We start from the raw sequence: 25,936 nt of genomic DNA, 5'->3' as shown, positions 1-25,936 counted from the left end.
ACCGGATGGTGTCCCCGGCTGTGTGCTACACGAGCTAAATGAGGAATTAAACCCGCACATAAGGCAGCTGTTTAATCTCAGCCTTACCACAGGATACGTGCCCAAGGAGTGGCGTACGGCAACTGTGGTCCCACTCCACAAAGGTGGCGCCTCTACGGACCCTGGTAATTACCGCCCATAAGCTTAACAAGTCTAGTCTGCAAAGCTATGGAGAGGATCATAATGGAGCTCATAAACAAAGATATAGGGGACTTGCAGACATTGGACCCGACCCAGTTTGGCTTTGTCAAGGGAAGATCATGCCTTTTGAACTTGGTCGACTTCTTGAAATAGTCACCAAGGCCATTGATGAGGAAAGGCAGTCCATACAGCCTACCTTGACCTTGCAAAGGCTTTCGACACAATACCCCACTCGGTATTGTAGAAAAACTTACCAGCTTAAATGTAAACCCATATGTCACAAGATGGGTTGCAAACTGGCTTAAGGACAGAACCCACAGGGTTAGAGTTGCTGGCGCTGTGTCAGACTCCAAGCCGGTCACAAGTGGTGTCCCACAGGGCTCGGTCCTTGGCCCCTATTGTTTGGCATCTACTTCTCAGAAGTACAGGCCAACATGGGAGGACTTTGGCTGACAAAGTTTGCAGATGACTGCAAACTGGGCGCCATAGTGGAAAGTGCATCGGACACTGATATCCTTCAGAAGGGACTCACGGAAACAGATAGCTGGTGCCAGAGCCATGGCCTGAAGTTAAACACCAAAAATGTATAGTCATACCCTTCGGGAAAAACAAGGTAACCCCAAGCTACCATATAGGTGGCAATCCACTAAGCACAGAAGAGGTTATCAGGGACCTGGGGACCCAGGTTGACAGTGGCCTTTCTTTTGACACTCACATTGCTAAAGTGGTTAGAAAGACCTTCTACATTGCCCACCTGATCATGAAGGGATTCACATCCATATCTAGTGAGGTCATTGTTCCCTGTACTCTTCACTTATCAGACCAATGATCGAGTACAATGCCCCATTCGGGATGTATCTCACCCGACATCTGCAGCAATTGGAGAGACCCCAAAAGTTCCTCACCAAAAGGATAAAGGGACTCCAAAATCTGTCATATGCTGCCAGATTGAAGAAACTCCAGCTCTATTCAGTCGCATACCATCTGCTCAGAGGTGACATGTGCCTGACATACAAGGCCATGTCCAACCCGGAATTAATGGACATGCTCCACCTCAAAAAATCCAAATCCACCAAAACCACTAGAGCAAGCGACTTAAACCTTAGCACGGATATAAATAGGACGTGCTGGAGGGATAGATTTATCACTCAGAGACTCCCTATGCTGTGGAATAAAATCCCGGTCCATGTGAGGCAGAGCACCTCGCTGACTCTGTTCAAGAGAAATCTAGACCTGTGGATGGGAGATCGTAGGTTTACCCCGGGAATCATCTCTGGGTCACTGCTGGACAGAGGCACAACAAACTAATGGGCACAGTATTTTTTCATATAAGGGGTGGCGTAAGCCACAATAATTTGGGCTAGGCTTATAAATGCCTTAGGGCAGATAGCCTAGTATAAACCTATGAACCTATGAACCTAAGAAACGTGATCAGGATCAACCCTAGTAATACAATTGCATTTATCTGTAAACCTAAAACATATACATAAAGCAAGTGCCCTTTTAAAGAGTGGAAACTGTGTTGCTTCCAGCTGCCCCAGTGATAACTAGTCTCCCTCTGTCTCTTTCTCTCTGCCTCTCTATATCTTTCTCTCACACACACTCACACAAAGGTGAGGCTCTCCTCACTTTAATTATTTTAGCTGGGAACTGCCCAGCCAAGAATGCATTTACTCTCCTTCACTGCACTTATAAACAAGTTAAAATATAAAGTATCTGTAGATTACTTTTCCGTATTTAAACTTTTGTTTTCCTATTTTTCTTTCTCTTAGAATTGATTTTTTGTTTGTACAGCTTGACACAATTTCAGTTCTGAAAAATCCAGAGACATAAAAGACAAAACTAACTTTTACTGGTGCGCTGTTAGATTAGGAATGCTCTGCTAAGAAAACAGCTGCAACAGACTTCCTCATAATTAATCTGAGTCACAGCACAATCTGTAAGGAATAGAAAACAGAGGTAATCCAGAAAGATCTAGTCATCCCATCTGTGAGCCAGAGAGTGACAGGACTCACAAGAAACAGAGTACAAAGAATTAGTCCAGATAAAATCACTTTAGCTAGCAGATCTAGGAGGCTGTCTTTCTGATAACCTCCCTGTAGCAGAAATAAAGACACCTTGTTGAAGTTTCAAGTAGTTTATTCAGTTAAAGGAGAACTGCACCCACAGACTCGAAAAACATGTTTATTTTATCATGGTTTTGGTGTTTCCTACATTTTAACACCACTGAGACTATTTACAAGTTTTTAAATATTTTTATATGTAATTTCTGAGTCTGTCCACATGGAGTCTGGCATTTTGAAGTAATTCTGATTGTTTAGTCTGCCTCTAGGTATTCCAAATGCAGTGCTCATCTGTAAAAAGTTATATCATGCAGGCCTATTTCTTCTTAAAGCTCCTATCACTGCATTGATTTTACATGCGTGTACTGCTGTCTTTCAATCAGTTTTAAGTAACATTTCATACTGTTCAATGGCTACTTAAAACACAAACAGTGGAAATGCCACAGAACAGTCTTTTAAAGTGCTTTTTACTACTGCATCTTTTTAGAATGGCTAAACTGCATTTTTTGTGAAGCCTGAATTGTACTTCTTTGACTCATCTCCCATTCCCCTTCTCGTTTAACTTCCCTAGCTGTCAAAGTGCTAAGGGTAATTTGAAATGTTACCTGCTGTGATTGACAGCTCACAGCAGGAGACTTGACTCAAGTACTGTTTCCTTGTTTTAGCTTTTATGTTCTGTATGGGTAGGGAAGGACCAGGGAGCTGTGATATCACAGCATAGGTGGGCTTTTAGGATAGTCATGGTTTTGTCAGTTTGTGGAGGCAACTGGCCAGAAAACTACCTGCATTCAGTGACCTTGATGACATCAATGAATTGAAGACTGCAGCTAGGGCAGGATAAAAGTTTTTTGAAAGTGAAACCACCACAGTAAAGTAAGGTACTGTTCTAGTGGCGAGAAACAGCCAATTTAAAACATTTTAAATGTTGGGTTATTGTTTATTCATAGTAGCGACAACAAATAGGGAGAAAAAAGACAGAGAAGTTGAACATTTAATAATATAATCCTGTTTTTGTCCTTTAAGTATGTAGATGGGTGAGTGTTCTTGTTATTGATTAGATTAATCTAATCCTTTGTACTCTGTTTCATCTGTAAAAAATAGTTATAAACATTTACCTTATTGAAATCAATCATATGAGGAGAATCTTCTTTTCAGGCTGAACAAAGAGTTTCTAAATTCTGCCACAGAATATAAGTAGGCAGCTAGATATCTGAATCTCGTCACTCCGAACAAAGAGACCATACACTTCTTATACTTTTAACTTATCTTGATAAGAAATAAGGATCTACATATGCAGTATGCAATTAAAAAATTACGTTAAAAAATTAGTCTTCTTACATGTGAGTACCTGCATGCTAATTAACTCATCACATTCAATTGCACATAGTCAAAACTTGCTGTGCTGTCCTTTTTCAATAGAAGTTCACACATTTTTTGCTTTACTGGTAAATGTCAGGGACTCATATGACATCAACTAGAAAAACTGAATGTCAGTAGCCTTCCATTTCCTTGTCCAAGCTTGCATATTAAGGCACATTTATTTTATTTTATAGGAAATAAATTCAACTACATTAATAGAAAACTATCTAGAAGTTATCCACATTGCAGAATTTCTTGCAGAATTCATTTATTTCATTATGTTCGTGGCTTACTTCCATTTAGTAAAAGAAAAGTCATTTACCAAAGACGGAAAATTAATGTGTAATTTGCAGTTTAATTTATTATGCATGTTAGTAAAAGACATACAAGTTAATTTCCACTGTAGTATTTACTTCACTACCCTAGTCCAAAATTCATTCATATGTGGCCATGTCTAACTGGTGCGATGTGCTGAGTTTTCCTAATTGCATATATCTGTGCCTTCTGGGTTTATTAAATATGAAGTTCAAGCCAATAAATGTTTTGTTTGATAGATTGTCTGACAAAGTTGTATTTTCTTGCCTCACAGAAACAGCTACTCAAAGAGTTTGAGCACCGAGTGTCACAAGAAGCACGAAGCAGACAGCAGCTAGATAATGTGAAGATGGCAACCATGGAGAGGGTCTTTGAAGACATGGAAGAAAAGGAGCACCAGCTGAGGGCATTGACTGATGAGCATGAGAAACAGTCCAAAATGAGCCACTTTCAACAAACTAAAATTGAGAAAGAAATCAGGCAGGTAGGAAAGACTCAAACTCAGTACCCTGGATGCCAAATGCGAGAGGTGGATTACACAGTGAAACTTATAGATACTTATGGCATTGTCTGCTACACTGCTATTATATTATTCTCCTACATATTAAAGCAAAGTTGTCAGTTCTATTATTTTATTAATTAATGGGACTAAGAATATACGTTATATAAATCATATGAAATATGTTATGACATAAATAATCTACCATGTCTTTGTTTCTCACTATAAAATATTCTGAAAAATCACCTAATTGAGTTCTGTGCAAAAATTGTAAAAATGTATTTTGATCATGGGAGGACTAACTCTAAAGATGTAATACAAATAAAATCACTGGTTAAGTAACCAGTAAATGGTATGATTACTTGTCAGATATCAAGGAGAGCAAAACACTGAAGGTTATTGCATTACTGAGGTGATATCAGTGTAAAGTTCAGTAGTACAGATATGGGACATGATAGTGAAAAAAGAATTTAAAATCATCCATACTGTTTTATGAAAAACATATGTCTGGCAGTATAAATAATTCAAACAGTAAGTATTTGCAAGACAAATCTGAAAAGTCTTAACATGTACAATGGAGAGACCCGACAATGGAAAAATTAAACAATGACATTCATAAAAAAGCAAGATGAAATTAAGATTTGTGCAAGCTGTTACCTAAGAAACAGTAGTAATTGAAACCACAAAATAGTTATCTCCCTCCATAAACTGCTGGGGACAGCAAATCTAGAGTATCATTTGCAGTTCTAGAAATTACATGTTTGTAGAGTCACTTGGATGATGGCAACAAAAAATCTATATAATGAGATCTAAAATAATTTAATGCACAAGTCCTAGAAGAAACAAATGACTAAAAGAGGAAGGAGGGTCACATGAGGGAAAACTTAAGCAGGGTACAAAACTCATGGGGGTTGCTGTGGATTGATTCTCGATTTTTAGCTACCCAGCTGAACCCTGGCTAACAATGAAGAAATGTTTTTTACAAAAATTTTTTATTGGAGGGGAAGTTAAAACCTATACTTTCAAGGTTCTGGCAGGTTAGAATTTGACCCCAGTGAAGTAAGATATTTATTTCTTTGGGCAATGAAATACATTGTTTAAGTGCAATGAAATAAATAAATAAATAAATAAATAATGAGCCTTTGTTAAAAAACAAAACATGCCTGTGAAATGAAGGACAACTGGGGGTGGGGGTGCAGGTAGTTGGAGGTGGTAAGGGTGCTATGGCATTCCTAAGGTCAGCCCTACTAGTATTGCCAACAGCCCTACCTTACACTGACAGAGGAGTTCAGGAATTCTTATTTACAGCTCTTTGTAACTGAATGGTTTTAGATGGTTCATAATTTTCAGAGTGTTTTCTGAGGTAAGCTTCAGCCATTCACTTCTAGAGCTTATCTGAAACAACCCAGTGTTAGTTTGTAATCTATTGTGTAACTGTTTGGTAAAAAATACATTATTTTAATTTATATTTTAATTTTTAGTTCTGATTTTTACCATTATAATGAGGTATAACTGAGAACAGCAGTGATTAGATGCTGCTGTGTTCATTCACACGATGTAAAGGACATCCAATATTTTAGTGTGAATGCTACAACTAGGTAAGAGTGACGACTTTATGAATTATTGTTCAAAGTTAGCTCAATGTACTTAATTTAATAATTACTTGCATATTCTATGTGATTTCCTGATACAATTTTACTTAATTTGTTATTTAGTTTAATTTCTTTGAATTCACTACTAACAGATTTCGATTATTCTTTTCTTTTCATTTTTTTCATTGTATGTAGCCAAAAATGGTTTCCTTAAATGAGTATGCCATTAATGATTTGCTAAAGATCATGTATCTTGCACCATGTACTAAATGGATATGTATATAGAATGGTAACACATGATAATTCTAGAAACCTATGTTGCTTATGTCAACAGTTGGATGATTTTACTATTATTAGTAGTACTAAATCTAGACTTAGGTTCATAGGTTAGTACTAGTCTAAATGCCCTAGTGGCCCATTTTAAGCATAGCCAAGTAGCCCATCTGAAAATAAAACCCTGCACCTTGTGTTTGTAAGGTAAATACCTTAACCAATATGCCAACGTCCCACCTAATAAACAGCCCTTGCAGGTCTTGAACCCAGGACCCTGCACACCACAGCCAATGAAATTTACCAGTAAGCCACCTCAGCCAAATAATCAGCCCTTGCAAGACTTGAACCCAGGACCCTGCAAACCATAGCCACAGCAATCTACCACTATTGCACTTATGTAATTGGCACTGCTTGAAAAACTGTTTTTATGTATACTAATGACTAGACTAATGAAATAAATAATATTAAGCAAAGTGCAAACAAGGCATATTTTGGAATGGAAGTGAACACTGTCAGTGAAGATTACTGAACCCCTATTAAACATATTATTACCAATGACAACATTGGAATTTACCTTACAAGTATTTAGCAATCAGAGAATTCAGACCATGTAGAATAAAAAAGAGGAAGTAAGAATTTCACAACAAGTAATTAGGAGGAAGAAAAATTTGAAATGTCCATAATGCAAAAATAATACATACTAAAAAGGACACTGCTTTGTTATGCAACATGCAGATTGCAGGGAATGATAACACTGTATACAGAAAATGACATAATTTTTCCAACAGAGAAAATTGAAAAAAAGAGACAAGGGGCAGGCTAAAAGGGAGAAATCAAAATTGAACTTGGAAGAATTGAAATAAATTATTGTAGGAACAAAGAGGAGAAGACTGAAGTCAACAACCTGGATCAAGGTGTGGAAGTACAAAGACAGCTGGAAGAGAATTATTTGCTTGCAAATGTAATAAACAATGAAAACTGTGGGATTAATAAGACTAAAGGTAATGAAAATCATTCCTTTGTATCAATTGCTAGAGCAGACATTACTGAATTAGAAATGGGAGAATCTTCAGATCTAGTTAGAAAAGAAATGCCAGTAATTGGAGATTCAATTATTATAGGAACGGCTACCTGCATATGCAGAGAGGATAATAAACATCAAAGATGTGTTATACTTGCCAGGGTCAAAAATTAAGGATATGAGTAGGGCCTTCGAATGCCTTAATTTAAAAGAGGAAGTATGGCACAGTTTTTATTCATGTTGGTACAGATGATCTCATCTTCAAGGATTATCTGACTGTTGGTAGGGAACTTACAGCTCTCTCTGAGGTAGTATACAGGTGTTAGGATGTATTTTTTGCAAGTCACATATAAAAAGGAATCAGGTAAAAGTGAATGAAAGTATTTTTTGGGTAAATACTTAAATGAAAAAAAATGGCTCATTTTAAAAAAGGGGAAATGAGTAGAGCATTCAAGCCTAATTATGGGAACACATGTATTAAGACAGGATGGGGTATACTTGTCAAGACAAGGGATGAGATTTTTTACAGTGGCACTATTGCAGTATTTGACTAACACAAAACAGGAGTTTTGCCTTGTCAGAAATGTAACAGTTCACAAATAGCAACATCTGAGTTATATGTGCTGGTTGTTAATGCTAGAAGCATTAATAATACATTTTTTCTAATGGAAAATTTGCTGTATTCGCACAATATTGATGTTGTTATTGTTTGTGAAACATGGTTAAAGAACAATGAATGGAAACCAGTTCTGTCATGTATAAATATTTTTACTCTAGTAGACATTTTACCAAAAAGTCAGATAGAGGTGTTATGATAGGGATTAAAGAATTAAAAAAAAAATCTGCCTGTAGAAATAATCTGAATAAAAAAACCAAACACAACTGCAGATGCTGAAAAAGTAGCAGCACAAACCGCATCTGATGAAGTCTACAGTAAAAGTGAAGTGGATGAAAGTGCTTATATTAAAGTTTGCACTGCTACTTTTCAGCATCCACAGTGGTGTTTGGTTCTTTTAAAGCATTAAAGAATGTTATGAGACCTGTGATTATTACATGATCAGTGATAACACCAAATTATTTATTGTTCGTTCATTAACTGGGTTAGTCCAACTGAGCCAAAAGGCACATTTTCAGTGGAGACCCATGGAGAAAAGTTCCAATTATACTACTAACAAAGCAAGTACAAAAACAATACAATTGGAATATATACAGTTGCACGATACAGTAAGGTTAAAACAATTGCATAAAGAGTTTAAATAAAGACAGTCTTGCTGTAGTGAACATAGATGGGGATAAACATATAGGTTATTTAGAGCAAAAGACAGACTGAATTTGGAATCACATATTTAGGTCTATAGCATACCAGTCTTACTGGAAGATTCTAGCATCTAAATAAAGAAGAACTATATACAAGAAATATATGTACAAAAAAAATTGTGACATCTTGTCATAGGCCCACAAGAGATCTTTTGTAGTCTACAAAGCTTAGAGAGATAAAGATATAGTATAAAGGGAGATAGAGAGAGGGGGGTGTATTAGGTTGGATCCTGGCATATAGGGTGTACTATACTGTAGACTGTATAACAGTGGCAATAAAGACAACCCCTGGAACAACCCCAGAACATATGACAATTGTTGGGGTGTATAGACCACCAAAATCAAGTGCAGATTACCTAGAGGAATTCATACATTTCTTGCATGAAACTCAAGAGGGAAAATAATAATGGATAGGACCTTAAATTTACTAGAAACAGACTGGAATAATATAGATTCAACAACATTAGTAAGGAAATTATTTAAAACATATCTTAAGGAAAAATTGCTTCAGAATGTAAAATAGACCATACTGGACATTGTGTTCCCAAGGAAATGATTGTCATTTCGTGTCATGTTTTACCATCGTTGATGTCAGTGATAATGGGGGTTTATACTGCTTGATAATTCTGCAAAACTGTAATCTAAACCAATGCATAAAAAATTAATTACAAACAATATGGAAGAAAAATATGAAGTCAGCAGTCCTAATCTGTGCACATCCATATGTGATGTCAATTAAACATCATCATAAACCATGAAGAGGGGTGGAAAGTAGCAGGGATTCATCTGCTACCCTGCTGTTTTATCTACCAGACCTTAAATATTCTAGTTGGCTAAAATTTAACGATTGTATAAATCTAACCATGTGAAGTTGTTAAAACTCGCCATTTATTTTCACTGATGGGTTCGGAGCCGATCCTCGGCAACAACAAGGCCTATAGCAATGCTCAAGGTTTGCCAGTAGCTCAAGACCAAGCCCCTTATCCCATGATGCACTGCTGGAATTACCTAAGATCTAGTTTGCCGCGGCACAGATTTCTGTGGTCCAGATAGCTCGGACCATTATTAATCAATAGATTTATCTATTTGCAAGTTTAAAAACTTTTTTTCTTGACTTCTTGATAGGATAGTGTGTGTGTATATATATATATATATATATATATATATATATATATATATATATATAAAATCTCTATAGTTTTAGACTCAGACTTAGTTTTAGATTAGTGCCCTGTGTTGGCTTCTGTTTTTCTATAGTGTTGGGCCTAAGAGTTGGCCTTGTATTTAACCTCATTCTTAGGTGTACTTTGGTAGATAATTTCTAAGTGTGTTGTTTCAATTCTTTAAAATTGTTTAATCTGATAATAGAGATGGCTGATGAGAAAGAGAAGCCTCATCCAAAATCTGGCTTCAAAAAATGTCCGGATTGTGGACAAAAAATGTCAGTCACTGATGGGCATGTTCAATGTGTTTATTGTCTGGGGGCTAAACACCTCCAAGACTCTTGCAGTATATGTCACTCCTTCTCCTCCAGGGTACTTTTGGAAAGAAGGAGGAAATAAGTAGACAGAGGTTTACTTCAGCACCCTTTCTCCGAAGTGCTGGGTGACCAGGGTGGTGCTAGTAGATTCTCAAAGTCTTCCAAATCCTCAGGTGACTAGAAAGCATATAAAAAGACAAAAAAAATGGAGGGCGTAGGGTCATCAGTTCCACTGTCCTTGGAACCGAGTGTCCCTTCTGTTCGGAGCCAGCTCACAGCTTTGGAGCCGGTCTCTGAGATTCCGTCATCTCCTCTGCTCCAATCAGCACCTTCGGTGCACTCCTCGAAGTCTTCTGTCAGCCTCTCAGATATGGATATGGACCAGCTAGTGCAGAAGTTTCTATGGGCACCAGGCCTTGCTAAATTGTTGTCGGCTCCGACGAAGGCGTCGGAGCTGAAGACCATTAACCATTAACCCAGACTTGACTACTTCTCCTCCGAGCCATACTGGACTTTCAGAGCAGAAGGAGCCCGACCTGATAGTTGTTGAGCCTGTGGAGCCGAGACCTGCACTGGTGTTATCGGTTCCATCTACTCGGATGTCCTCGGCACCGACCAGGGACTCTAGGAGCTGACACTCTCCTGTCGGGTCTGGGGAGGATAGTCGTACTGATTTGTCAGTGCTGACTCTTCCTCTCGGGGCTTCGGCTCGGATGAGCTTGGCTCCTACTTCAGGCTCATAGCCCATGGCTTCGGTGCGGGAGGATCGGACGGTCCCTTCGGATCCATCTACCCCTTCTCAATGGAGCCATGGTGCGTTCGATGCCATGAGGAGAGTCCTGTCTCCAAAGACATCATCAGCATCAGGTCTGGCTTCCTCCTCCCCTCAAGCGCCTGTGTCTGCTCCTGCTTCTACCGGTCCACCCAAGTGTAGAGACCCTGAGCCTCAAGTAGCCCCACAGGGTGCCCCCTGCTCTTCTGAGACCTCCCCAGATCCTCCCACTGAGGAGGTACCCAGGAAGAGACAGTGCAAGAGGAGGCACTTGGACTCCCCACAGGAGTCTTTGACATCTGACACTGACTTGGATGAGTCAAAAGGGTCCCCTCGATCCCTCTCTGAGGATATCTCCTTTGCAGAGATATTAGAGATCCTTAATCAGCAGGGTGGTTGGCAGTCTAAAAGCCCTACTAAAGACAAGTCAGTGCTCTTGAAGGCTTTCAGGTCTCAACCTTCCACTTCCACTTCTTGGGTGTCTCCGCCTTACGATGAGCTCATGGAGCTGATCTCTCATAAGGCGTGGGAGTCTCTGGAGGCCATGGAACCTGTCCTTCAGAAGCCAAATAAGTTCATCTCTGCCCCAGTGGACAAAGCCTTTTTGACTAAGGGAGTGCCTGTTGATGCCATGGTGGTGGCTGCAGCCACCAAAAAGTAAACATCTGAGATGTCCTCATATGTCCATCCTCCTAACAGAGATTTTAGGATCATGGATAGATATGGGAAATGCATGTTTAGTTCAGCAACCTTTTCCCTTCGATTACTGAACTATTTAACCCATTTTACAAAACTACAAAGAGATCTCCTGAAAGAGCTAGGAGATACTGTCCAGGGTACGGTAGCTGCAGGGGTTGCCAACAAATTTAACACACAGCTCACTACCCTAAACTCGATTGTGAACTCGTCCATGCACCTCATATCTTATGCAGCTGATGGTTTGAGTAGAGCCGCTAGTTCAGGCATTGCTCTGCGTAGACAAGCCTGGATGCATCTCTGTTCCTTTGCGGAGCCTTTCAAGTCTTCCTATATTAACACTCCATTTGATGGCTCATCCCTGTTTGGGCCCAAGGTAAAGTAAACTCTAACCAGGTGTGAGCAGGAAGGCAAGACTCTATCTGCCATTGGAGACCATTTTTCTACCTCTACTAGGCCCTATCCTAAGGGTCCTAAGGGCAGAAAAATGTGGTTCCGAAAAGCACAGGGAGCCTTTCAGGACACATGTGGAGAAACCTCCTCTCAAGGCAGAGGAGGGGTTATAATGGAAGACGCTGCCCGTGCAGCAGGGGGGGGGTCCACATCAGCAGGGTGACAGAGGCCAGTTCTCTGGTCAGCCCTACCAGTGCTCCTGAAAGGAGACCCAGGTGTCCGGCTCTGGAGGCAGTCGGGGGTCGCTTATCTTTGTACCCAGAAGCCTGACTAAGCATAACGTCCAATATCTGGGTACAAAGCATGATTTCCAGAGGGCATTTCATACCGTTCTCTTCCCCTCCCACTCCTGTAAACAGAATCCCAGATGTTCCACCCAGTCTCAGGGAACAAGCAACCATAGAGGTCCACAAGTTGCTAGAAAAAAAGAGTCATCCAGCCAGTCCCAGCAGACCAAGTTGGATTCAGAACTTACTCAAGATTATTTTTGGTTCTAAAGAAAACAGGGGACTGGAGACCTGTCTTGAACCTCAGCAGACTCAACCAATTTGTAAAGAAAGAGAAGTTCCGAATGGTCACGCTTCAGGCCATTCTTCCCTTTCTAAGGAAATTGGCTCCTGTTCATTCAATGGTCTTACCAGAAGTTACCAATGAACCATATGATTCTCATCACAAATTCTTGCAAGAGAGACCTTCAGTGGTGGTTGACGTCTCTTCATGTCACAATAGGAAGACCCTGTGTGCCCCCCCCCCCCAGTAGCCACTGTGACCACGGATGCTTCCCTGATATGGTGGGGGGAGGCATTTTCAGGGAAAGACTGCCCAAGGCACATGGAAGGATCAAGAGTCACATCTGCATATCAATATTCTGGAGTTGAGAGCAGTACTTCAGGTGTTGCAGTACTTCCAGGACTCTCTTCCACTAGGACAATTGCAATTCAGACAGACAACATGTCAGTGGTCTGGTACTTGAACAAACAGGGCGGAACCAAGTCTTACCCACTTTGTCGAGAAGCCCTCAGGGTATGACAATGGGCTGTGTCATCCCAGCATTTTCTGTTAGCAACACACATCCCGGGGAAATCCAACGTGATACCGGACAAGCTGAGCAGGGCAATCCTGTTGCCTCATGAGTGGTCTCTCAACGAACATGTTGTGGAACTGATTTTCCACAAATGGGGCCAGCCTTGCTGCAACCTCTTTGCCAGTCACAGCAATACCAAATGCAGAAGCTACTTTGCCCTAATACCACCTCTGGGACATCCCCTGAGAGACACACTCGCACACGATTGGCCTCCGGGTCTCCTATATGCATTCCCACCTATTCCACTGATACCCAGGTTTTTACAGAAAGCAAAATTGCTGGGAAGGACTGTTATCCTCATAGCCCCCCATTGGCCTCCACAGATGTGGTTCCCTTTCCTTCACCATCATCTGCTGGAGGATCCATGGATCCTGGACCCAGTTCCAGACCTCCTGACACACCCATCAGGGGACCTCCATCCTTCATTGCTGTCTCTAAAGCTGACTGCTTGGCTGATCCACTTCCCCAAATAGCCAGTCTTCATTCACTCTCAGATGACACAAGACAAATTTTATTGTCTATACCGCAGTAAGTGGAAAAGGTTTTCAGTTTTGGCCAGTATACAAAAAATTGACCCTTTCCGAGCTCCTCTGTCATCCATTTTAGAGTTTTGACAATGATTTTTAAGGAAGGAGCAGCAGCTGCCACAGTTTGGGTTCAGTTAGCTGCCATATCAAATTTCCATCTTGGATTTGATGGATTAAATGTTATGGCCCATACGTTATCTAAGGTTTTTCTTAAAGGTGTTTTTCACATGAGACCTCCTGTCAAAATTCCTTATTCTCCCTGAAATTTTAATTTTATGCTGTCTCAAATTATTTTTCCCCCCTTCAAACCAGCATCATCTTGTGATCTCAAATTTTTGTCCTGGAAAACTATTGTTCTAGTGGCCATTATTTCTGCCCACAGAGTGTCTGAACTTCAAGCATTATCTATCAGACCTCCTTACATGATTTTCCATGCTGATAGAGTATCTCTCAGAACAAACCCCTCCTTTTTGCCTAAAGTCTGTTCCGAGTCAAATATCAATCAGGTCATTGAGTTGCCAGTCTTTTTTCCCAACCATTCCAACAAATTGGAATACATGCTGCAGAAACTTGATGTACATCTGCATTTTCTGTGTATTTCTACAAAAAAAACAAAAAAACAAAAAAATAATCCTTGTTTTCCCGCCTTTCTCAACTAGTTTAGACCAGTATACAGGCATTGCTGTATTCTGGGCTGTGGTGTAGTTCCTGTGTTGTCCATTACCTTACTTGGATAGAAGGAAGTTTCTTTGCTCACCAGTGGGAGTGGGGAGCCTTGAGCAGCCTACCTGTCCTTGGGGGAAGTGACCTCAGCACAAGAAGCTGTAGTAATTGGTTGTTTGGGACCATTCCTAGCTCTTTTGTAGTTCACTGCTTAAAATCCGCCTCTGGGCGTTTTTTTCTGGCTGTACTGCTCAGACAAGCTCCACGTGGGTTTATAGAGTGGTCCTAGCAGCAAGGAACTCGAAAAAGCGACTACCTTCTGGATTTAAGTATATTTGCTTTTTTTCCACTGGAAATAGCTTCTGTTGCTTACTTTAAACTAGCTTGAACTGTTTTTTTTTCTGATTACTGCATTTATTTTTAAATCTGCACTTAAAGTTACATTTAGTCGAATTTAATTGAAAGTTTGCTTGTTTGTTTGTTTAATTTAACTGTGGAGGCTGCCCACTAAAGTGTGCTAGCCTGTGTAACTCATTTATCACTGTCTCTGCATTTTCTGTGTATTTCTACAAAAAAAACAAAAAAATAATCCTTGTTTTCCCACCTTTCTCAACTAGTTTAGACCAGTATACAGGCATTGCTGTATTCTGGGCTGTGGTGTAGTTCCTGTGTTGTCCATTACCTTACTTGGATAGAAGGAAGTTTCTTTGCTCACCAGTGAGAGTGGGGAGCCTTGAGCAGCCTACCTGTCCTTGGGGGAAGTGACCTCAGCACAAGAAGCTGTAGTAATTGGTTGTTTGGGACCATTCCTAGCTCTTTTGTAGTTCACTGCTTAAAATCCGCCTCTGGGAGTTTTTTTCTGGCTATACTGCTCAGACAAGCTCCACGTGGGTTTACAGAGTGGTCCTAGCAGCAAGGAACTCGAAAAAGCGGCTACCTTCTGGATTTAAGTATATTTGCTTTTTTTTCACTGGAAATAGCTTCTGTTGCTTACTTTAAACTAGCCTGAACTGTTTTTTTTTCTGGTTACTGCATTTATTTTTAAATCTGCACTTAAAGTTACATTTAGTCGAATTTAATCGAAAGTTTGCTTGTTTGTTTGTTTAATTTAACTGTGGAGGCTGCCCACTAAAGTGTGCTAGCCTGTGTAACTAATTTATCACTGTCTCTGCATTTTCTGTGTATTTCTACAAAAAAAAAAAACAAAAAAAAATCCTTGTTTTCCCGCCTTTCTCAACTAGTTTAGACCAGTATACAGGCATTGCTGTATTCTGGGCTGTGGTGTAGTTCCTGTGTTGTCCGTTAACTTACTTGGATAGAAGGAAGTTTCTTTGCTCACCAGTGGGAGTGGGGAGCCTTGAGCAGCCTACCTGTCCTTGGGGGAAGTGACCTCAGCACAAGAAGCTGTAGTAATTGGTTGTTTGGGACCATTCCTAGCTCTTTTGTAGTTCACTGCTTAAAATCCGCCTCTGGGCGTTTTTTTCTGGCTGTACTGCTCAGACAAGCTCCACGTGGGTTTACAGAGTGGTCCTAGCAGCAAGGAACTCGAAAAAGCGACTACCTTCTGGATTTAAGTATATTTGCTTTTTTTTCACTGGAAATAGCTTCTGTTGCTTACTTTAAACTAGCCTGAACTGTTTTTTTCTGATTACTGCATTTATTTTTAAATCTGCACTTAAAGTTACATTTAGTCAAATTTAATCGAAAGTTTGCTTGTTTGTTTGTTTAATTTAACTGTGGAGGCTGCCCACTAAAGTGTGCTAGCCTGTGTAACTAATTTATCACTGTCTCTGCATTTTCTGTGTATTTCTACAAAAAAAAAAAACAAAAAATAATCCTTGTTTTCCCGCCTTTCTCAACTAGTTTAGACCAGTATACAGGCATTGCTGTATTTTGGGCTGTGGTGTAGTTCCTGTGTTGTCCATTACCTTACTTGGATAGAAGGAAGTTTCTTTGCTCACCAGTGGGAGTGGGGAGCCTTGAGCAGCCTACCTGTCCTTGGGGGAAGTGACCTCAGCACAAGAAGCTGTAGTAATTGGTTGTTTGGGACCATTCCTAGCTCTTTTGTAGTTCACTGCTTAAAATCTGCCTTTGCGGCTTTGCTGTCGTGCGCATAGCGCAGCGCCAGTTATACAAGGTTAAACTTAGTTAAACAAGGTTAAACTTTTTCTGGCTCCGCCAAGTCTGCTCTTCAATTTTTCCCTTAGAACTGTTCTACTTGCAATCTAAACAGCCTATACTCTATCTGAAAAGCTCAGCACTTGCTCCTAAAGCATTTTTATACAGGTAAAGCACTCTTAAACAAAAGAAAGTACTTCATTCACCTACATTCTGTTGAGTACACATCTCCCTATAGGTCCTTTCTGACTCAGTTTCACAGCAATCTTTTTCACTATTTCTAGCATGTCGAAGGGTCAGTTGCTGGCGTCCTCTCCTGTTCAGCTGGTGAATCTGGGAATCTTGAGAAATGTTACAATTGCCTCATGTACACAGACAACCCTCTCCTCCTCCCAACAAATACAAATATATGCGAGAGATGCAACTATATAGCCAAACTGGAGGCTGAGCTCTCTCAATTCAGTACTGGCAAGACCAGTCAGGAGGAGAAGGTAACCACGCACACCACAAACCCAGTCTCACATAGAACTATCACAACAGCAAACCAAACACATAAACACACAAAAACATACTCGGAGGCGCTGATTAAAAATCTACCAAAACAACAGAGGCCTCCAAAGCAGACACCCAAGCAACCACCACCTCAAGACATAGCACATGCAACACATAGTTCACAAAGTCAGTGTGCTAAACAGTCACAGCCCTTAAGGCCAAACAACATGCCAGACACACTTGTAATAGGTGACTCCATAGTCAGACACACTGACGTCCCGCTCACCAGACTAAACAAGGAAAAGGTCACAGTAAGCTGCCTGTCGGGAGCTAGAATCCGCCGTATAACACAAGCACTCAGGTCACTCCACAGCAAGTACAAATATGACTCAGTCATTGTACATGCCGGTGTGAACGACCTGAGACATACCTCCCTGGACTACATGAAAAGAGACATAGAGGAGCTCTCTGATTATGTAGCCCAGGCCGGTATGACCCTGACCCTGAGCAGCATCTTATCCTCACCAAGAATGATGCCACAGTACAAAGACAAAATGATCAGTTTTAACAATTGGCTTAATTACTGGTGTCATTCTAAGGTTTCCAATGTCTGTCTGCTTGGGATGACATGCTTGACAAGCCACGCTGCTTCGCAAGGGATGGCTTGCACCTGTCACCCCTGGGCTTCCGGATATTGGCCAAGGCTCTTGCCACCCCCATAGTGCCTTTTTTAGGCAAGGCTCAAATGACAAACCTACCTCCCTAGAAAACACAAGTGGAAAAAAATTAAGGGTAATGCTGCTCAATGCCAGAAGTCTAAACCTCAAGATGCACGCCCTCGAAGCCCTCCTCAGTATGGAGAACATCGATGTCTGTGCGGTGACTGAAACCTGGTTCAAGGCTCCTGAGAGCACCCCAGCACTATCAGGTTTTACCTCATATTATGCTTTCCGGCCCCAAAACTTGGACCGAACCACAAAAGGAGGGGGAGTAACCATTTTCATCAAAGATACCCACACCTCCAGGTTAGTGGCAACGCATGAAGCATCGGAGACTATCCAGGTGCAACTAACCATAGGCAAAACTGCCTTACAGTTTGTAGCATGCTACAGACCACCCTCTCAAACTCAGGAACCCCACACAGCCTTCCTGAAGACACTGGAGAGTATGAATGTCTCTCCAAATACCATCATTTTGGGAGACTTCAACTACCCAAACATAGACTGGGAACATTACTCAAGCCCCAACACCCTAACCCAAAGGTTCCTAGAATTCATAAACTCAAATGCAATGGAACAACTAGTCACCATTCCCACAAGAGGAGACAATATACTAGACCTGATCATCACAAACATGGGGACAAAATGCTCCACACCGGAAGTATATCCCTCTTTGGTAAGATCAGACCATAAATTAATCTCACTGGAAATCCACATCCGCCCCACCCCTGCACAAAAGACCACAGTGAAGAACTTCTCAAAAGCAAACTTCACACTTCTTAAGACTGAAGTGGTATCCTTCAAGGCCCCTGGGCCAGTGGAAACCACAACCCACACTGCTGAATCCTTTGCAAATGCCTTCTATGGGCACCTTCAAGAATGCATGGATCATGCAATCCCATATAAAACCAAGACCCATTCCCCCAAAGGCAGGCGCCCGGTCTGGTGGACCCCAGCCATAAACTAACTTTACAACAGGAGGAGGAAGCTACTTCATGACAGAGCAAAATCCCTAAAAGGGAAGGCGTCTCTGATCAGTACTAGCAAAAAGCTACGATCACTCATAAAATCATCCAAGGCCAACTTTGAGAGAAAAATCGCAAAAGACACAAAAGACAATCACAAGGCCTTCTTTAGCTATGTTAGAAACCTGGGTGGAAACTCCCAGATATGCTCAGAGTTAGTCCAAAATGACACAAAATACACCGAACCCACTGACAGTGCCAACATTCTGGCAGACAGGTTCAGTGCAAATTTCTCCTCCCCCCCCCCCCCCCAAAAGGGGAAAAACTATCCCAGCAGAGTGTAGCCTCCCTAACATCTCAGATGCCCAGGTGAGAGCCGCCCTCTCTAAAGCTAAAAACACAGCATCAATGGGACCGGATGGTGTCCCAGGCTGTGTGCTACATAAACTCCAAGAGGAACTAAACCCACACATAAGGCTGCTGTTTAATCTTAGCCTTACTACAGGATACATACCCAAAGAGTGGTGTACGGCAACAGTGGTCCCACTTCACAAAGGCGGTGCTTCTACGGACCCTGGAAATTACCGCCCCATAAGCTTGACGAGCCTGTTCTGCAAAGCTACGGAGAGGATCATTATGGAACTCATAAACAAAGACATTGGGGACCTACAGACATTGGATCCTACCCAATTTGGCTTTGTCAAGGGCAGATCCTGCCTTTTGAACTTGGTCGACTTTTTTGAAACAGTCAATAAGGCCATTGATGAGGGTAAGGCAGTTCACACAGCCTACCTTGACCTTGCAAAAGCCTTTGACACAATACCCCACTCGGGCATCATAGACAAACTCACCAGCTTAAATGTAAACCCATATGTCACAAGATGGGTTGCAAACTGGCTCAAGGACAGAACCCACAGGGTCAGAGTTGCTGGAGCTATGTCAGACTCTAAGCCAGTCACAAGCGGTGTCCCACAGGGCTCAGTCCTGGGACCCTCTTGTTCGGCATTTATTTTTCCGACGTACAGGCAAACATAGGAGGATTGTGGCTGACAAAGTTCGCAGATGACTGCAAACTGGGTGCCATAATTGATACTCCAGCGGACACAAACATCCTTCAGAGAGGCCTCATAGAAATGGATAATTGGTGCCAGAGCCATGGCCTTAAGCTGAACGCCAAAAATGTATAGTCATACCCTTTGGGAAAAACAAGGTACCGACAAATTACCACATAGGCGGTAATCCATTAAGTACGGAAGAGATAATCAGGGACCTAGGGACCCAGGTTGACAGTAACCTCTCATTTGACACTCACATTGCCAAAGTGGTTAGGAAGACCTTCTATATTGCCCACCTTATCATGAAGGGTTTCACATCTAGATCAAGAGAGGTCATTGTGCCCCTGTACTCTTCTCTTATCAGGCCAATGATTGAGCACAATGCCCCATTTGGGATGTATCTCACCCGACACCTGCAGCAGTTGGAAAGACCCCAAAAGTTCCTCACCAAGAGGATAAAGGGTCTTAAACATATGCCATATGCCGCCCGACTGAAAAATCTCCAGCTCTATTCAGTCGCATACCGCCTACTCAGAGGTGATCTGTGCCTGGCGTACAAGGCCATGTCCAATCCTGAATTAATGGACATGCTCCACCTCAGAAAATCCAAATCCATCAGAGCCACGAGAACAAGTGACTTAAACCTCAACACAGAAATAAATAGGACGTGCTGGAGGGACAGATTCATAACCCAGAGGCTCCCTACACTCTGGAACAGAATCCCAGTCCATGTTAGGCAGAGCCCCTCACTGACTCTATTCAAGAGAAATCTCGACGAATGGATGGGAGAACGTAGGTTTACCCCGGGGGTCATCTCTGTGTCACTACTAGACAGAAGCATAGTAAACTAAACCCTAAAAGGGCATAGTATTCTCATCCTGGAACAGAATCCCAGTCCATGTTAGGCAGAGCCCCTCACTGACTCTATTCAAGAGAAATCTCGACGAATGGATGGGAGATCGTAGGTTTACCCCGGGGGTCATCTCTGTGTCACTACTAGACAGAGGCATAGTAAACTAAACCCTAAAAGGGCATAGTATTCTCATCCTAAGGGGTGGTGTAAGCCACATACACTCTGGCTAGGCTTATAAATGCCTTAGGGCAGATAGCCTAGTACGAACCTATGAACCTATGAACCTATAGACAGCTCAGATTTTATCTTGATAGAACTAAGGATATTAGAAAATCAGATCAACTCTTCATATCCTTTTCTGAGGCCAGAAAAGGTAGACCAGTGGCTAAAACAACTCTTTCAAAATGGTTGGATTGTATCTCATTTGTTCATGCAAGTGCTAACATACCTTTGCCACACAAAGCAAAGGCTCATTCAACCAGAGCCATTTCTACGTCTTCTGCTTTTCAAGCTAAATTGCCCCTTGACAACATTTGTGCTGCAGCCACTTGGTCTAAGCCTCATACCTTTATCACTCATTACAAAGTAGATAAGGCTTTCAGGGACAGGTCTTCTTTTGGTTCCATGGTCCTGAAAAATGTACTCCCATGAGCCACCCAGGGTTGCGGGTGCTAGGGACGCTACCCATCAGTGAGAATAAATGGCGAGATTTAACAAATTCACATAAAGAAGTTATGTACTCACCATACCATTCCATGTGAGTTGTTTATCTCACCTTTATTCTCACGTCCCTCCCTCCATCCCCCTCCTGGCTGACAGTTGACCTAGAGGCTAGTATCATCCTGGTTGTTCAATACTTCTTCTTCCTTCTTGGGGAGTGCTCCCCTTACAGGGGTATATATACATGCAGCAAACAATATCTGAGATAATTCCAGCAGTGCATCATGGGATATAAGGGGCTTGGTCTCGAGCTACTGGCAAACCTTGAGCTTTTCCATAGGCCGTGTTGGAGCCGAGGATCGGCTCCGAACCCATCAGTGAGAATAAAGGCGAGATAAACAACTCACATGGAATGTTATGATGAGTCCATAACTTCTTTTTTCCTAGTACCAAGATGAGTAGACCTACACACCTTTATAGTAACTGCTTCAGGTACCAAGGCTTCGTAATCAAAGAAAAGCTCAAAACTCTTGATGAACAATTGCCTTACTAACGTAGAGTTTGTCTTTGCAGCAACTTTTGTGCATGGTATCTGTTTCATGGGTGAGTAGCCAACTTTAAGTGCTCATCAGACTGAATTGCTACTGTGTACCATAATTATTTACTTGAATGTAGTAATTTTGTATTTGCAGGATTTGCTCCAGACCAAAGGTATAGTAAAACCAATGACATTCTATAACTGATGTTTAATTCCTAATGAGAATGTTCTTTGTTTTACTGTACTCTGGATCTTGGTTGCCATTTTGGGTAAATGAAAGTGTACCAGCACATTTCAGGGGATTCTTTTCCCATGAGGTGGTATTAACTTAAATGTAAGCAAATTGTGCATTTTAAACCTCACTAAAATACTTGGTTGTTCAGAGGTGCATTTCAGTGCAAAAACATGAATGTGAAGTATAGAACTAGCCATATTCCATGAAACATAGTGGAGGGAAAACAGCTTACAGTACTTTCAAAGTGCTAAGCATCTTGACTTTTCAGTTAGTTTTAGCAACCTTTATAACTCACATTATGTTGTTGAACAAGTCTGTTTTGTTTTTGACAAAAATGAGCTCACTGTAAGGAGAAATAGGGTATATTTATATATTTAATGATTGCTATTAAAACTGAATTATAAAACTTTCTATCACTGCCGACCCTCTGCGTGTGTAATTTTTGCTGCATAGCGGACAGGAAGAACCATACCAGGTCCCAAATCCAAACCAACCTTATTTTTTCTCTGCAAGGAACTTATGACCTTCCCAGGCTCCAAATTGCAAGCCAACTTTCAAGCCTAAGGACTGCAACCTCCAAGCTCTCATTTTAAAGTTATTCTAAACAAGAGCAGACTGAAAGAACCATACCAGGTCCCAAATCCAAACCAACCTTATTTTTTCTCTGTCAAGAAACTTATGACGTTCCCAGGCTCCCAATTGCAAGCCAACTTTCAAGCCTAAGGACTGCGACCTCCAAGCTCCCATTTTAAAGTTATTCTAAACAAGAGCAGACTGGAAGAACTATACCAGGTCCCAAATCCAAACCAACCTTATTTTTCTCTGCCAAGGAATTTACGACCTTCCCAGGCTCCCAATTGCAAGCCAACTTTCAAGCCTAAGGACTGCGACCTCCAAGCTTCCATTTTAAAGTTATTCTAAACAAGAGCAGACTGGAAGAACATTACCAGGTCTCAAATCAAAACCAACCTTATTTTGTCTCTGCCAAGGAACTTACAACCTTCCCAGGCTCCCAATTGCAAGTCAACTTTTAAGCCTAAGGACTGTGACCTCCAAGCTCCCATTTTAAAGTTCTTCTAAACAAGATTAATTTTTTGATGTTCTTTTCTGTTTACACTCCGCCTGGGTTGGCAGTGGCAAAGTGATTTTTAGGCAAAGCACCCTTACCCCCCCACATTTGGCAATCGAAATTAAGCCTGTGACCCCTCCTCACTCCCTTAGATGTTTGCTTCCCACCTGCCTCCAAACTCACCCAGTACTCTCTTTCCCTCACTGTCTGATCTCTCCTCTTTCTTGACTATCAGGGAAGTTTTTTCATATAGCCCCTAAGCCCCTGTAAAAGTACTTGTTACATTATCTGTTATAAACCTAACTGCTAAGTTAATGGTATCTCAGTCTCCACTGTCCCCTTCCAAAACTGCAAAGAAATAAAAGAAAAAGCTTGTAGATTCTTTCTGGAAGACACTTACCTGTTAAACTTGGTGTACGTTATAGTAGCGACTACCCATGTATTACCTATCCCCTCCCCTGCCCCCCATGACCTATATGAGATTTTAAATCCCTGAGCAAAAGTGTGCCAATTTCAGAAACACTTTCTACCACTGCTGACCCTCTGTATGTGTAATTTCTGCTGTATGTGAGTATCTGCTTTACTTGGTAATTATATCCTGTAGTATATTTGTGGCCTGAGAGGACTTATGTCTTCTGCAAAGCATTATGATTTCTACAAATTGTAATTGCTGACATACTGCATTTCTACTGTTAATGTGCTTTACATCCTAATTACTGTACTGATGCTGTGACCATGTAGTCACTCGGGATTTATATCAATTGCTTACTGTTTTATTGCTAACACTGCTGATAGATATGAAGTTGACCTAGGTGCAGTATTGATTGCAGTATCAGGTGCTCCCCTCATTTTGCTAGTTGTTGTTAATCCCTATATGTTCTTGCCTAATGATATCTGCCTTGTCCACAGTGACTACTGCATGCAAAACCATTTGTCTGACCAGACCATCATGCTAGCAGACCAAATCTAAATTGTTTTATTGACTTAAATGCACGACTGATCAGGCAACAAGGTTTTTGTTATGCCAAATGATAAAAGTGAAAAGCACTGGTAAAAACATTAGCGTGCCAGGTGCCATTGCAGTGCTTACCTTTTAATCAGTGCAGCACATAAGAATCCCTCTACTGTCATATATTGACTACCCACCAACTAACCATAGCTGTTTGTTTTCCGCCTGCCTCTAAACTCGCCCAGTACTCTCTCTCCCTCACTGTCTGATCTCTCCTCTTTCATGACTATCGGGGAAGTTTTTTCATACAGCCCCTAAGCCTCTGTAAAAGTACCTGCTACGTTGCCTGTAATAAACCTAACTGCTAAGTTAAGGGTATCTCATTCTCCACATTCCCCTTCCAAAACTGCAAAGAAATAAAAGAAAAAGCTTATAGATTGTTTCTGGAAGACACCTACCTATTCAAACTTGGTGTAGCCCTGCTCCTTTCACCCTCGCTGTCGCTCGGGCTCTCTCTGCTCCCCTACCCTTCCCCCATTTCCCACCCGCCCCCACTACACGTAGATTTATTCCTACCCTTCATCACCTGACCTCACCAACCACACCCACCAATGAATCACAGTACATAACTCCCTTACTATTAGCCACACCCACCCACCCCCACTTAAACATCACTCCTACTCCTACCAACCAATAACTAATCACATGCCGTACACAACTACCATCTTTTCTCATATCCATGCTCTCCGCCCACACACACACCCTTGTTCTATACACAACTCACTTACAGAATGATGCATACCCTCTGCTCTCAGTACCATAGCATCCCCATACTTCTGCTTTCACTAACCACCTGTCTCTACTTATTAACCATTACGGTGGTGGTGCTGCAGTAGCATTGTCGCCTCACAGTAAAACGCTGTCCAGTTCAATTCTCAGCTAGAGCGTCTTCTGCGTGGAGACATGCGTAAATGGGCGTACCTTCATTGAAGGTTGTGCGTCAGGGCTGGTAACTCGCACGTAAAAATCAACTACCAATCATTAGTGGACCAGAGTTCCACTGTGGCGACCCCTAACTGGGAAAAGCTGAAAGACACAACAACAAATTACCACCACCCACTAACCAATATGCACTGGAATAAATTCCCCACCTTTCCTCATACCATAAGTAACCCTTCCATTCTCACCATCACACAACTAGCCACCAACCCCCCCCCCACTCTCCCACCTCTTTACCCCAATCAAATACACTTCACAAACCAAAAAACATCCCAGCCTTAAACACCACCTACTAATGGTAATCTACCTTAAAATCATAACCAACATTACAGCCCAACTATTACTGCGAGGGGGACATCCATGCCAACTGCAGCCCAACAACCAACTCCAACAGCACACCCAACCCCAGTCTCCCTTTCAGATACAAACCCACCAATATACTTATACTGAACCTAAACATTCATAGCATCCTAAACAAAATAGAAGAATTACATTCAACTAGCTCCCTATACAACCCAGATATAATGGTCATTACAGAAATATGGCTTAAGCCCCATATCAAAGACAACACTATAACCCCCCACCTATGACATATTAAGTGTAGCTAGACCACAAAGAAGAGAAGGTGGCATTGCCCTTCTCTACAAATCCAACCTAAAAATACAGCTCCTCCAAAAAGAGACTCCAAAGTTCAACAACGCAGAGACCATATTCTCCAAACTCATAATAAATCAGCACAAACAACTAAACTTACTCAGTATCTATATTCCTCCAGGAAACAATCTTAATACCCTAGAATCCATACTTCACTGGGTTTCCCACTCCCTCTCCCAAGAAACCATTGTTCTAGGTGACTGGAACACCATACACTCAACAACAACCACCAACCACATAAACCTCTAAAACTTCACTCAACTCTTACACTCACCCACAAGAATCAATAAGACCACTAAAAGAGAATCCATCTTGGATTGGATCCTCACGAACCAA

At 41.5% G+C, this 25,936-nt stretch overlaps 1 protein-coding gene across 1 annotated transcript in view; it reads left to right on the top strand.

Moving 5' to 3' along the window:
• The window catches only part of LOC122799665, a 1,990,791-nt gene that overhangs the window by 1,817,569 nt on the left and 147,286 nt on the right, over positions 1-25,936 (top strand). The window contains exon 49 of the mRNA XM_044068913.1: positions 4,192-4,401. Within this exon, the coding sequence (XP_043924848.1) occupies positions 4,192-4,401 (210 nt within the window). The remainder of the gene's footprint in view (positions 1-4,191; positions 4,402-25,936) is intronic.

Source organism: Protopterus annectens, chromosome 1.part0 (genome assembly GCF_019279795.1).
Source record: "Protopterus annectens isolate FY-2018-M chromosome 1.part0, PAN1.0, whole genome shotgun sequence".
Taxonomy (NCBI): domain Eukaryota; kingdom Metazoa; phylum Chordata; order Ceratodontiformes; family Protopteridae; genus Protopterus; species Protopterus annectens.
Note: the sequence above shows the minus strand (reverse complement) of the source record. Positions and strands in the feature narration are given on the sequence as shown.